Source organism: Rhinolophus hipposideros, assembly GCF_964194185.1.
Source record: "Rhinolophus hipposideros genome assembly, chromosome: 20".
NCBI classification, from domain to species: domain Eukaryota; kingdom Metazoa; phylum Chordata; class Mammalia; order Chiroptera; family Rhinolophidae; genus Rhinolophus; species Rhinolophus hipposideros.
The window spans coordinates 22,015,484-22,028,479 of record NC_138066.1 but is presented as its reverse complement, the minus strand read 5'-3'; the positions used below and the strand labels follow the sequence as shown (position 1 = coordinate 22,028,479).

The window sequence follows — 12,996 nt, the reverse complement described above, 5'->3', positions numbered from 1 at the left end:
TGTTGCTTTGGGCTTTAGAGAGCTGATCCACCTCTAATGTAATCCGCATGATGACCCTGGGGAGATAGGCACTATGTTCCTTTTAAGTGAAAAGCTAAGGCTCAGAGAAGAAGAGAAAATCTTCCAGATGTCAGGCCCTGTGATGGCTGCTTCACACATCACCTTATAACAGCCCTTCAAAGTGGATGATATTAACTCCACGTTACTGGTGTGAAAATTGAGGTCCAGTGAGGCAAGATGCCTTTCCTAATGACACGCTGATAATAAGAGACGGAGGCCCACTTTCCTGGCTCTGAACTACCTCACCTTCCCTCTACATTGTGCTGTTGCTGCTTATACCACTTCCCTACAAGATGTTGAAATGAGACCCTTAGCATCACAGCTATCCTTTGGGAGCACCCTTTCATGGTGCTCTCCAAGCAGACCTACAAGCCTCAGCAAGTCACGTCAGCTTGTGCCTCTCTTTCCTCATCTGTAAAACTGGGGGTAAGAGTCCCTACTTAATAAGGGTGTTAAAATCTGTGTTGAAAGTATTAAGTGAGTTTGTGATCTTCAGAGTATTTAGCTCATACGAAGTATCTGGAATATCTCATTCTTACTGTTTGGAAACTGTAATTTGTCTCTATTAATAATACTATGCAATTCCCTTAACCACAAATCAAATGAAAACACAAAGGAACTGTACGAATTTTTTAAAAGATTTATTATTAAAACACATGCAAACTACTGCATTACCTATGTGTTCACAATAGCAGAGAAACAGTGATGGTGGACCATCCCGATGGGGGACATGTGTCTTTTGGCAAACAAAGAAAAAAACAGAAAAACAAAAAAACCACATAAATAAAGGAAATACCACCAAATAAAATAACACAGCACATAATAAAAATTAAATTAAGGGAAGGACCAGGAACTACAGAGAGGAGTCGTAAACATGCCGAGGGTACATCTCACTGAGAAGCGTCGGGCTCAGGTGACCTTCTCTGGAGATTTCCTGCCGCTGTGCTCAGAGTGTCTCAGTTCAGTTCCAGGTCTTCCATGTACTCCAGGACCCAGGGTTCGCTGGGGTTGGCACAGATTTGTTTTCCCCTTTTGGTCTCGAATCTGTGAAACAGGAGTGATTAGATCCCATGGGACCTTCCCTGTGATAGCTATCTCCCTCTGCTTGACCACAGTTCAAGTTGAACCCTCTAGTGGGTAAGAAGACCCTTCCTGGGGTGGTACTAGAACAAGACTCCTTGTACTTTTCACCCTGGATTTAGCTCTGGTTGCCCACACAAGGAACCAATGAGTTTTACAATCAATATGCCTACCTCTCCCCATGACACCCTCCCGCCCCTAGCAATAACTTTTTCATATGGTTTTCTAAGCACCGTTTAAGAAGTCAGCCCATATTTCCTCTCCTTTCACTTTTCCTGGTTTCCTGGTCTCTGGCTAACTTCCTCCCCAGAAACCCTTCATCTTCTCCCTAGGCTCCCCACAGCCCCTCCAGGAACCAACAGGTAACATCATGACCTCACTGGTTTCTGGGAGGGCTTTAGCCCTGAGACCTGCTTCCCTTCTATTTGATCCTCCCCTACCCCCAAACAGGCCCCTTTTCTAATCCTGCCCTCGCCCTTCCTCCCAGAGGAGCCCAGAGGTTGATACTTACACCACAGCTGGCTGGGAGCAGAGGCTGCTGGTCTCATAGTAATCTGTCACAAAGCTGCGAGGAAGCTTCCGCAGGGTGTAAGTGAAGCAGCATGCAGTGGGAGGGTCTGAACCCACTGGAAAGAAAGGCCACATGAGATCAAAGCTCTGCAAGGAGCTGCTCGTTTTGGCTTCTAGTTATGGATATTCTGTGAGCATCTCTGTGGAGCTACCAGACCCTAACTACTGTCTCTGATATCTAATCCCACCCACCCTGAGTAGGAATCTGATCCTGAATACAAAATGCTAAAAGAAGACAATGGAGCTGGATTGGGTCTCAGAGCACACGTCTAACTCCATTCATTTTACAAGTGGAGAAACCAAGGCACACAGTAAGACAAGAACTTGCTTTAAAAAGCCTACTGATTCTATTTCTCAAGAACAACAGGAACCAGAATATTACTGAATGTCCACTAGACTCTGCATTAACAGCAGCTACTTAATTGTCCCACCTCCCTTTTTTCCCATCCCCAGAAGCCACTGGTGGACCTTCCCATATAGTAAAGTGGGAGCTGCATACACCATGGCTCTAGAAGTAGTAGCTGAAAGAACAAACTTACTTGGTGCTGAGAGCGCTGGAGAGCAGAAGGCAGCCACTAGCACGAGGAGAGAGAGGACAGTCATGCAGAGCTTCATGGTCTCGGCAAAGGAGAAGCTTTCCCGCAGCTGACACTATAGAACCAAGAAGCGTCAGAAGCCGACTGCGTTCTGTGCTGACACTGAGTTGGGATCCCTTCTTTATAGGAACTCTGACGACTGGGACAGAGGTGGGGACACAGGAGGGCAAGTGGAATTTCCAGGGTAGAAATGATGTCATGATACCAATGAGGAAAGTGAAGCTAGCTGAGAGTGAGGAGCTCTGCACAGCTTTTCTTGCCCAGCACGATGTCATCACAGTGGAAAGAAGGAGGCAGAGAAGTGGTTTGAGCTCTAGAGGGAAGTGGTACACCAAAGGCAGTGTCTGACACTGAGGAGAGAATTGTAAACCCCACAGGAAAGATAAAACATTCACACCTGCTAGAAGGGGCTTGTTGATGACAGTCCTGCTCCTATGGGTGGTTGGCAGCTCCAGAAGCGGAAGGACTAATGACAGTCTTTCCAGGGTTATCACAAGCCTGGCCCCAAGAAGGAAGGAGGAACTGAATTCCATGTCCCATTCCTGGGCCTCCTTCTGCTGGGTTGAGTGACTGTAGGTCCCTGTATGTTGCCTTGGGCTGAAAGAAAGAGTCCAGCATTGCACATGCAGAAGGACCCAGAAGGACAATTATCTCTGACTTACTGAACTTTGCCATGTGTCAGGCACTGCTTGAGCTGCTTATACACATAACAGCAAATCCTACCAAAACCCTAAGCAGTGGGGTGATTATTCCCCTGAGGCAAGAGGAACGGAAAGTAGAGGAGAGTTCGCTGATCACCTCAAGGCAACAATCTTAAGTGGCAGTGCCAAGATCTGAAGTGAGATTCTTCTGACTCTGACATCTATATTCTTTCTTCCTTGTTGTCACAAATATACAATGTGACCACAGAGAGAGAAACTGCTGACCACTAGGGGTTATACTCCACACAGCCATCTTCCTAGGGCTGAAGTCAGGAGGGGAGGAGTTTGGGCCAGTCTGTCCTAGAACCAGAAGGGAACAGATAGGAAGAGAACTACAGGTTTCAGTTTGCCCACGTGGACCCCTACTAGAGAAGGAGAATAAAGTCAGTAAAAATCAGTTTGGAAGACCCAGAATAAGAATGTTCCTCAAGTATAAAAATGGGGTTGGATATACCTAACCGTGAGTTTGTTGACATTATGGAGAAAATGTGTGCACATGTGAGTGTGTACAGCCCTCCACAGGGAATTCCTAGTGTTCATTGAAAGCTCTGCCTGGTTTGGCCGCTGCTGGTGACCTGAAGGTGAAGTAAGGTGACTCGGTGAAGTTCACAAGGGCCAGGAATCAGTAGTGGATGAAGTGGGCAGGTGAGGGTGGTCCAGATGATTGGATCAAGATCTGTATCCACCTGCAGCTCAGCCACCTTGACCCTCGTGCTCACCTCCAGCCCCACACTGCTCCCTGCCTCTGCTCAGGGAGGGAAGAATGAAGAGTGAAAGAGAAAACCAGGCCCCCTGGGTGCTATCGAGATGTAGGACTGGAGAGGGCAGAGCAGCATCGTGGAGTACCTCCGGGTCCCTAAATGAAGTATAATGTCCTCCTACCTCCTATCACTCCCTCCACCCCCACCCCCACACACAGACTGTCCTTCTTCCCTCCATCTTTTCTCTTCTCCGCCTTCTCTCTGTGCCAGACTTGTTTCAAATGTTCTGATCTCCCCCAAGTCCCTTATCCCCAGCTCTAAAGTTCTATGACCCCTCATATCACAGATGCCAGTGCCTCGCATGGTCTTTCCCGGTTGGTGAAGTTTCACCTTCATGTATCAAGGACCTTGCTTCAGGGAAAGAGGGTGTACCTTGTGTACAGTGAGAGCTACGCAGACTTTGTTATCCGTGCCATTTCTACTCAACCCAATCCATTTAGAAGTCATCTGCTTTTTGTCATGGAAGGCAGAGCCGTATGTAGCCGCATCCTTCCCCTCAAACAGGTCTTAGTCTAATCATGGTGTTGGCAGTGATAGAAATTACTGTCCCAAGAGATGGAATAAATTAAGTGTCAATCAAAGGTAGAAACAGAATATCAGAAGCTCAAAGGATGGAGAAGGCCATCCCTTGGCTGTGGACTGATAGTTCTAAGTGAAGTTGAAACCCCACTGTGTGCTGAAGGGGAGGCCTTGACAAGGGGACTTTCATCTAAATGAGTAGGGTGTGCTGGCCTTTCAGTTGTGAAAATTTTAAAGATACTTGCTCTGGCGCATTAGGAGAGTGATGAGGGATAAGACGGGTGATGAGTCATCTTGGAGCCACACAATGAGTTTGACTCTTGAGGTTTGCTTCCTAGCCCTGCTTTGATCTTTGGTCATAGAGGCAAAAGGCTTTGTTATGAATGTCCCAACAATAATGCTGTGTTCACACTACTGAAATTCCACATGGAGAATACAAAGCACGTGTCCCAGTATGTTTAGCTGAATCAATGGCCTCCAATATTTATACATTGAGGTCATTTCTAAGTGGTAGTGTAGAGAAAATTATAATAAATGCCTCTCAAATACACAACAAAAACGTGCGTATCTTCTCTAGAGAACTTTTCCTGACCTTTCTTCCAACTGAATTCTGTTTCTTCTTCTGTGCTACTTCCATCATGTCACTGTCTATTTGGTTACCTCCCCCACTGGATAGTGAGTTCCTTGATGCAGAAACCATGTTATGTTTATTTCTGTGTACATAGTAAATGTTCAATAAACACTTGTTTAATAAGTTCTCAGAGGAAGCCCGCACTACCAGTTTTAAGGGGTTTTGGGGTAGAAGGCAGGACTGGCAACCCCAGCAGTAATATGACCTTACAAACGCCCTGGTACCCTTGATTTCCCCCAGCGTATCATGTCCGTGGTTCTATCTGATCCCAATCTGTTTTGCTATTGTACAGGTTAGGAAACAAAACCTAGAGAAGTTCAAAGACTTGATCAAGGTCACACAAGATGGATGTCAAGACCCAAGGGTTTCCATGCCCGGTCAGAGATGACCAAACTCCCTTTATAGGAGAGACTCTCTGTCATAGCTCATGTAGGGAACCTCTGGAGTTACCGGACTCTCAGAAGAGATTACAAAGCTGCTGAGGAATAAGAAGTAGAGGTGGTCAATCCCAGCATTCTGTGTTCTCCTACAAGGAGAGTGCTGAGATGCATGAGTATTGGGGAGCCCCTGGGGTGTTGGGGCCGCCAGCACTGGCCACTAGGAGGTAGAATATCTAGAGCTAGAGAATTCCTTACAAGCAATTCTTTGAGATGGAAATCCAGGTGAGCTGGAAATGCATGGTCATTTGCCAAGACAATACAGCAAGAAGACATAAATCCTTTGGTTTTACCAATATGGTAACTAAGCCATTTGGGGCAAATGTGATTGTGGGGAGAAGAAACAAGTACGCAATGGAGACGGGGGGACAGTGAACTGGTTGAAGCAGTTCATCGGAGTGGCCACACTTCACCCCTCAGCCAGCCAGCCCCACTCTCTAAAGGGCCTTCACCACCCACTACAGCCTGCTTTTTGGCAGTCAAGGGTGGAGGGCGGCCACTTCAGGGGATGTGAAATTCCTAAGAGAACCTTAAAGCCTCACCTGTGTTTGGAAGGTTCAAGAAAACCTTCAGTATTCTTTAGGAAGCAACTTTCTTCCTTCAAACAGTGCTTTTATACCTGTTTCCAGCTATTTCTGACCTGGGGGATCCCCGCTCAGAATAATTAATTTAAATAATTCAGTAAAACTTTACTGAGTACCTACAATCTGACAGAATTGGGGATACATGCTTTGGAACGTGGTGGTGAAGTGTTAAGAAAGTCTTTCAGAATAACGTGATGTCTGATTTTTGTAAAAACTTATATTCGTTTGCTTTGTTTTCAATAGAAACTATACATGGTCACATAGAAAATTTAGAAAATATAGAAAATCAGAAATAAGAAAACAGAAATTAACCAGCATTCTATATCTTGTTTTGCATTTCACTATTGTTACTTAATAGTCCTTCTTCTGCCCATATGTCTTATTATTTTTATGCTATATTCTTCCATGTCATTAAAATCTCCAAAATTGGGCCAGCCAGGTGGCTCAGGCTGTTGGAGCTCCGTGCTCCTAACTCTGAAGGCTGCCAGTTCAATTCCCCCTGCAACTAAGATTGAACAAGGCACCTTAAGCTGAGCTGCCTCCCGGATGGCTTAGTTGGTTGGAGCATTGGCTCTCAACCACAAGGTTGCCAGTTCGATTCCTTGAGTCCCACAAGGGATGGTGGGCAGCACCCCTTGTAACTAGCAACGGCATCTGGACCTGGAGCTGAGCTGCGCCCTCCACAACTAAGACTGAAAGGACAACAACTTGAAGCTGAAGAGCACCCTCCACAACAAAGATTGAAAGGACAACAATTTGATTTGGAAAAAAGTCCTGGAAGTACATACTGTTCCCCAATAAAGTCCTGGTCACTTTCCACCCTCCCCCTCCTCCCAGAAAAAAAGAAAAAAGAGAACTGGAACTGTCAATGAACACAAGAAAAAAATTCAATCTCACAAATGAGCAAATAAAATATTTTTTAAAAACCTCCAAAAATATTCCAAATTAGCATGCATGCTATGTCATTGCATGGAAATATCAACCTATTATACCAGAATTTATTTCATTATTATTCCCCCCCCCCCCAGGGACTGGTTCTCTATTTTTAAGAGACACTGATCAATTTTCAGTTTCAAAACAGTTGCACTATTAGTTTCTCTCTCTCCTTATCAGCCTCTAAAGAGACCACACCAAAGGAGAGTACATTTTAAGCCAATAAGCCGATATCATGCGCATGTAACAGACCTCAACAAAAAGAGGGTAATGAGTTTGGAAAGAAAATTCTAAATATCAACAAGCTGACAGAACGCAGACTGTATGTAGAGAGCTCTCACTGCCAGCTGGCGAAGCCACTGTGCTCCCACCCAAAAAAAGGAAGTTTCAAAAGAATATAAAATTTAAAAACAATTTTTCTACATAGCTAATCAAGATTTCTACAGCACTAACTGATACAAAGCTTACATTTAACCGTTCTGTTACTTAGGTCATTTCATTTAGGTTGTTCTGACTTTTCTCTATTACAAATTGAGCTGAGACTTGAAGGATGATTAGCCAGGCAAAGAGTATGGGGGTGGAGTTATTCAGTCAAAGACCACGAGACCTGCACGTTTTAAGTAGACGAATTGAAATATTTCAGTAATAATGATAAAAGTAACTAACACTTAGCACTATGAGCCAACGATGTTCTAATCCTTTCATAGTCACTAATGTATTTTAATCCTCTGAGGCAGGTACTGCGATTGTCCCATTTCACATATGAGCAAAATGAAGCACAGAGACTTAAGTAACCTATGGAAGCACACACAGCCAATACATGGTAAATTTCGAAGTGACACTGAGGGGGTCTGGCTCCAGAGTGTAAGTAAATCAGAAAAGGAATACGTTCTTATTATAAATTTATGTTAAAAGCTTAACAGCCAAAGTATGTGATCATGATGTAAAATGTCTTTCAGTTTTACATTTGGCATGTCTTTGAACAGTGGAATCCATGGATTGCTCTTTTCCTTGCAAAACTAAGGGAATTAAATAGTGGTTTTCCTTACAGAATAGAGCCCAGAAATAAATCCATGCCTATATGGTCATTTAATCTACGACAATGGAAGCAAGAATTTACGAGTGGAATAAAGACCGTCTATTCAACAAATGGTGCTGGGAAACCTGGACAGACACATGCAAAAAAATGAAGCTGGACCACCTCCTTACACCATATAAAAGAATAAATTCAAAATGGATTAAGATCTGAAACCATAAAATTCCTAGAAGTAAACACAAAAAGAAAGTTTACAGACCTTACTGGGAGTAAGATTTTTACTGATATATTCCCTCAGGCAAGGGAAGTAAGAGAAAAAAATAAACATGTGGGATTACATCAAACTAAAAAGCTTTTTCACAGCAAAAGAAACCATCAATAAAACGAAAAGGGATCCTACTGAATGGGAAAAGATATTTGCCAATGATATATCCAATAAGGGGTTAATATCCAAATTTATAAAAAAAACTCACTCAACTCCAAAAAACAAACAACCCAATTAAAAAATGGGTAGAGGATATGAAGAGACATTTTTCTAAAAAGGACATACAGATGGCAAACAGACATATGAAAAAATGCTCAACCTCACTAATCATTAGAGAAATGCAAATAAAAACCACAATGAAATCCCACCTCACCCCAGTCAAAATGGCTATCATCAATAAATCAACAAACAACAATTGCTGGCGAGGATGTGGAGAAAAGGGAACCCTTGTGCACTGTTTGCAGATTGGTGCAACCACTATGGAAAACAGTATGGAGGTATCTCAAAAAATTTGAAAATGAAATTACCTTATGACCCAGGAATTCCACTCCTAGGTATCTATCCGGAGAAATCCAAAACTCTAATTCAAAAAAATTTATGCACCCCTATGTTGATTGCAGCACTATACACAATAGCCAAGACATGAAAACAACCAAAATGCCCATCGGTAGATGACTGGATTAAAAGACCATGGTACATTTATACAATGGAATATTACGCAGCCATAAAGAAGAATGAAATCTTACCATTTACAACAATATGCATGGACTTAGAGAACATTATGTTAAGTTAAATAAGTCAGACTGAGAAAGACAAATACCATATAATCTCACTTATATGTGGAATCTAAAGAAAAGAATAAATGAATGAACTAATCAGAAACAGTCTTGAGACATAGAGGAAAAACAGAGGGTTGCTAGATGGGAGGGGGTTGGGGATAAGGGGGAAGGTGAGGGGATTAGGAAGCACAGTCTGTAACCACAAGATTGCCACGGGGATACAAAAGTCAATTGGGGGAATGTAATCAATAATGTTGTAAAGATTTTGTAGGGTATCCGATGGACACTTGTCTCATTAGGGAGACCACCTCAGGGGTGATGCAGATGCCTGATCACTGCACTGTACACCTGAAGCTGAACAATAATGAATGTCAACTACAATCATATATATATATAGTTACAAGAAGCGGAGTACAGCATTAGGAATAGAGACAGTGGAAATGTAATGGCTGTGTGCGATGTCAGAGGGGTAGTGCATGGAGGGAGGAAGGTTGTCACTGTGTGAGGGATATAAATGATAAATGTCTAACTATAACATTGTTTTGTATTAAAAAAGTTAAAAAAAAGAATACTACATTAAACCGGGCTGGTACAATACTAGGAAAATAAATAAATAAATAACAGTAGTTTTCCTTATTTGTTCTAAATATTAATCTCTGCAGTTGTCATGGGATGTACCCATGCTTAAAGTACCTCACTCTTCCTTGTGATTTTCAAGAAGAAAAAATTCTGCCCTGCAAATTGACACCTCATTCATGAAAAGCAGACAGGAAACCTGCACTTGTAAGGAATTACATGTAGTTCAGAGGGCTGAGTCTTGGTTTCCAGGAAGTTGGGGTGTACCATGATCTGTGGCCAAAGAGAGAAGCAGGGACCAGGTCATACAGGAGAGGCTTCCGTTTCATGTTGGAAACGATGCAGAGTGTTGAAAGACATTGCAACAAAAGAGACAGAGACTGACTTGCAAAATCACATTGGATGCTGTGTGATAATGGGACAGATGGATGAGAGGCAAACTGGAAAATAAAACAATTGAAAAGAAACTTTTATAGTTGTCATGGGAAGTAATGATGATATCTGACTTAAGACAATGGCAATGGGAATGGTGAGAAGCAGATACACCTCATTTCAAAACACAATAGATTGAATACAGTAATACCCTCCCTCCCTTTATCTGCAGGGGATACATTCAAAGACCGCCAGTGTATACCTAACACCTCAGATAGTCCTGAACCATATATATCCTATGTTTTTTCCTACACGACATACACACCTTTTCAATTAAAGGAGGCACTTTACGGCTTCTCTTTGGCATGTCCAAGTTTCCAGCATCACTGCCCTGGAGCTTTGGCATCACCATTAGGTAGAATAAGTGATACCTGAACACAAGCACTGTGCTCCAAGTCAATCTGATAACTGAGATGGCCACTAAGTCACTAACTGGCAGGTAGTGTATACAGCGTGGATACACTGCACCAAGATATAATTCACGTCCCCGGTGAGATGGAGCAGGGCAGCGCACAGTTTAACACTTACGGATTGTTTATATCTGCATTTTCCAATTTATATTTTTGGACCATTGACTGCAGGGAACTGAATCCAAAGAAAGTGAAACCACCAATAAGGCGGGAAAACTGTAGATGTAGGAGGTGAAGCGGAGGGACAAGCCAAGGGTTATCCCAGCTTTCTGGCTTAGAAGCTGGGTAGGAGGGGGTGCTTTTACTGAGTAGAGAATACTGATGGGGGAACAGGGGACAGAATCTAGTCCAATACCAAGATGTATACCTTGACCTACTACACACACACACAAATAGTCAGAGAGAATGGTAAAAACTCAAGAAGGAAAAGCAAAGAGTAGGGGCTGCAAGGAGACATTGTCTTTGGAGGATGCTAGAAAGAGGCCCCGAGGAGATTGTTTCAATCCACATGAAAGGTGGGGCCAAGCCTGTGCTACCTGACTCTGGGCCACATCTGCAGATAGGAGGCGGAGACTGGGCCAAACCGGCATCGTCACCAGCGAACCCATCTCTGGAGCCATTGCTGCCAAAAGGAGAGACTGAGACTGATGCCTGGGGAAGTGGAACTGTGGGACCAGAAACTAAAAGGAAACCAATCCAGTGATGAGGAGGCTAGCAGAGCAGGACATGGTGGTGACGTTGCAGAACATGAATTGTTCAGCCAGAACCCCCTGCACTTATGGCTGGGACCCTCTGTTGGATGGAGGTGGGGCCTCAAAGAGGCTGGGCTGAGCCAGACACCAAGGACACAAATCACAGCCCTCTGTGCGGACGGATCCACCATGTTGACTGCTGGCTATTTCTGTCACCACCTCCTGAGAGATCTTTGGTGATCCCCAGAGATCCTGACCTTGACACCATGGTTTTCTGATTCTTACCTTCCTTTTCATCTTTCAACTCCATAATGGCACTTGGGCATAGCCATACTGCTAGTCAAATCACTGAGTTATTCATTCATTCACCAAACATTAAGCTCCACTACGAGTCAGACATTGTGGTTATGACTGGAGAGTCATTGCTAAATAATGCACACAATGAAATACAAACCTGACCAAAGCTATCTGTGTGATAGGTTCCATCTATATGTGCAAATCATTTCACCTGGGAACAGCAATTTACCACCTGGAAAATTTCTAACACCCTTCAAGACCAATTGAATCATCCTAAAGCTCCCTCGTTCAACACGTGTCTAGTAAGCACCTACTCTGCATACAAGTACTTTGTTTTCCAAACAAGTAAAAACACATATGAAAAAGGGCTATTTCCTGATTTTAGGACTAATATGGCAAATCTTACATATATAATTACTAAGAGAAATTTGATATTCAATTAACCACCTTCATTGAAGAGAACAAAACTATAAGACACAGACTGTAGCAGACAATTCACCATGTGATAATCTCTAGATGCTAGGATTTGGCTGAATAATTATTAGGGAGACGTGGCTTTAGGATACTTCCACAACACTCCAGAACCATATCTGACATTTGTTCTTCTGTCCTCATGATAACACTTCATGTTGCTTTGGGCTTTGGAGAGCTGATCCACCTCTAATGTAATCCGCATAATGACCCTGGGAAGAGAGACACTATCTCTGTTTTAGGTGAAGAGCTAAGGCTCAGAGAGGAAGAAAAGAATCTTCCAGATGTCAGGCCCTGTGATGGCTGCTTTACACATCACCTTATAACAGCCCTTCAAAGTGGATGATATTAACTCCACGTTACTGGTGTGAAAATTGAGGTCCAGTGAGGCAAGATGCCTTTCCTAATGACACGCTGATAATAAGAGACGGAGGCCCACTTTCCTGGCTCTGAACTACCTCACCTTCCCTCTACATTGTGCTGTTGCTGCTTATACCACTTCCCTACAAGATGTTGAAATGAGACCCTTAGCATCACAGCTATCCTTTGGGAGCACCCTTTCATGGTGCTCTCCAAGCAGACCTACAAGCCTCAGCAAGTCACGTCAGCTTGTGCCTCTCTTTCCTCATCTGTAAAACTGGGGGTAAGAATCCCTACTTAATAAGGGTGTTAAAATACTTGTTGAAAGTATTAAGTGGGGTTGTGTCTTTAGAGCATTTAGCTCTTCTGAAGTACTCAGGAAGTTCTCATTCTTACTGTTTGGAGACTAGTTTGTCTCTATATGTAGTTTGTCTAAATAATACTAGGCAATCTCTTCACTCCAAATTGAATTAAAAAACAAAGCAACTGTCCACATTTTTTTAAAGTTTTATTATGAAAACACATGCAATCAACTGTATTATCCAAGTGCTAACAATAGCAGAGAAACAGTGATGGTGGACCATCCCCGTGGGGGACATGTGTCCTTTGGCAAAAAACAAACAAAAAATCATAAATAAAGGAAAAACCATCAAATAAAATAACACAGCACATAATAAAATTAAATTAAGGGAAAGACCAGGAACTACAGAGAGGAGTTGTAAACATGCCGAGGGTACATCTCACTGAGAAGCGTCGGGCTCAGGTGACCTTCTCTGGAGATTTCCTGCCGCTGTGCTCAGAGTGTC

General features: G+C 43.1%; 1 protein-coding gene across 2 annotated transcripts; it reads right to left on the bottom strand.

The window, feature by feature from the left end:
• Nucleotides 1-1,016: 1,016 nt before the first annotated feature.
• Nucleotides 1,017-2,325, bottom strand: LOC308489172 (C-C motif chemokine 4; the record flags this gene model as incomplete). 2 transcript variants are annotated; one of them, XM_081029961.1, is made up of 3 exons in its annotated part: nt 1,017-1,104; nt 1,652-1,766; nt 2,250-2,325. In XM_081029961.1, the coding sequence occupies 3 exons, from the start codon at nt 2,323-2,325 to the stop codon at nt 1,017-1,019; spliced, it is 279 nt and encodes a 92-aa protein (XP_080886087.1). The 2 variants fall into 2 exon arrangements, with proteins under 2 accessions (XP_080886087.1, XP_080886088.1); XM_081029962.1 differs by having other exon boundaries at nt 1,017-1,089.
• Nucleotides 2,326-12,996: the final 10,671 nt, after the last annotated feature.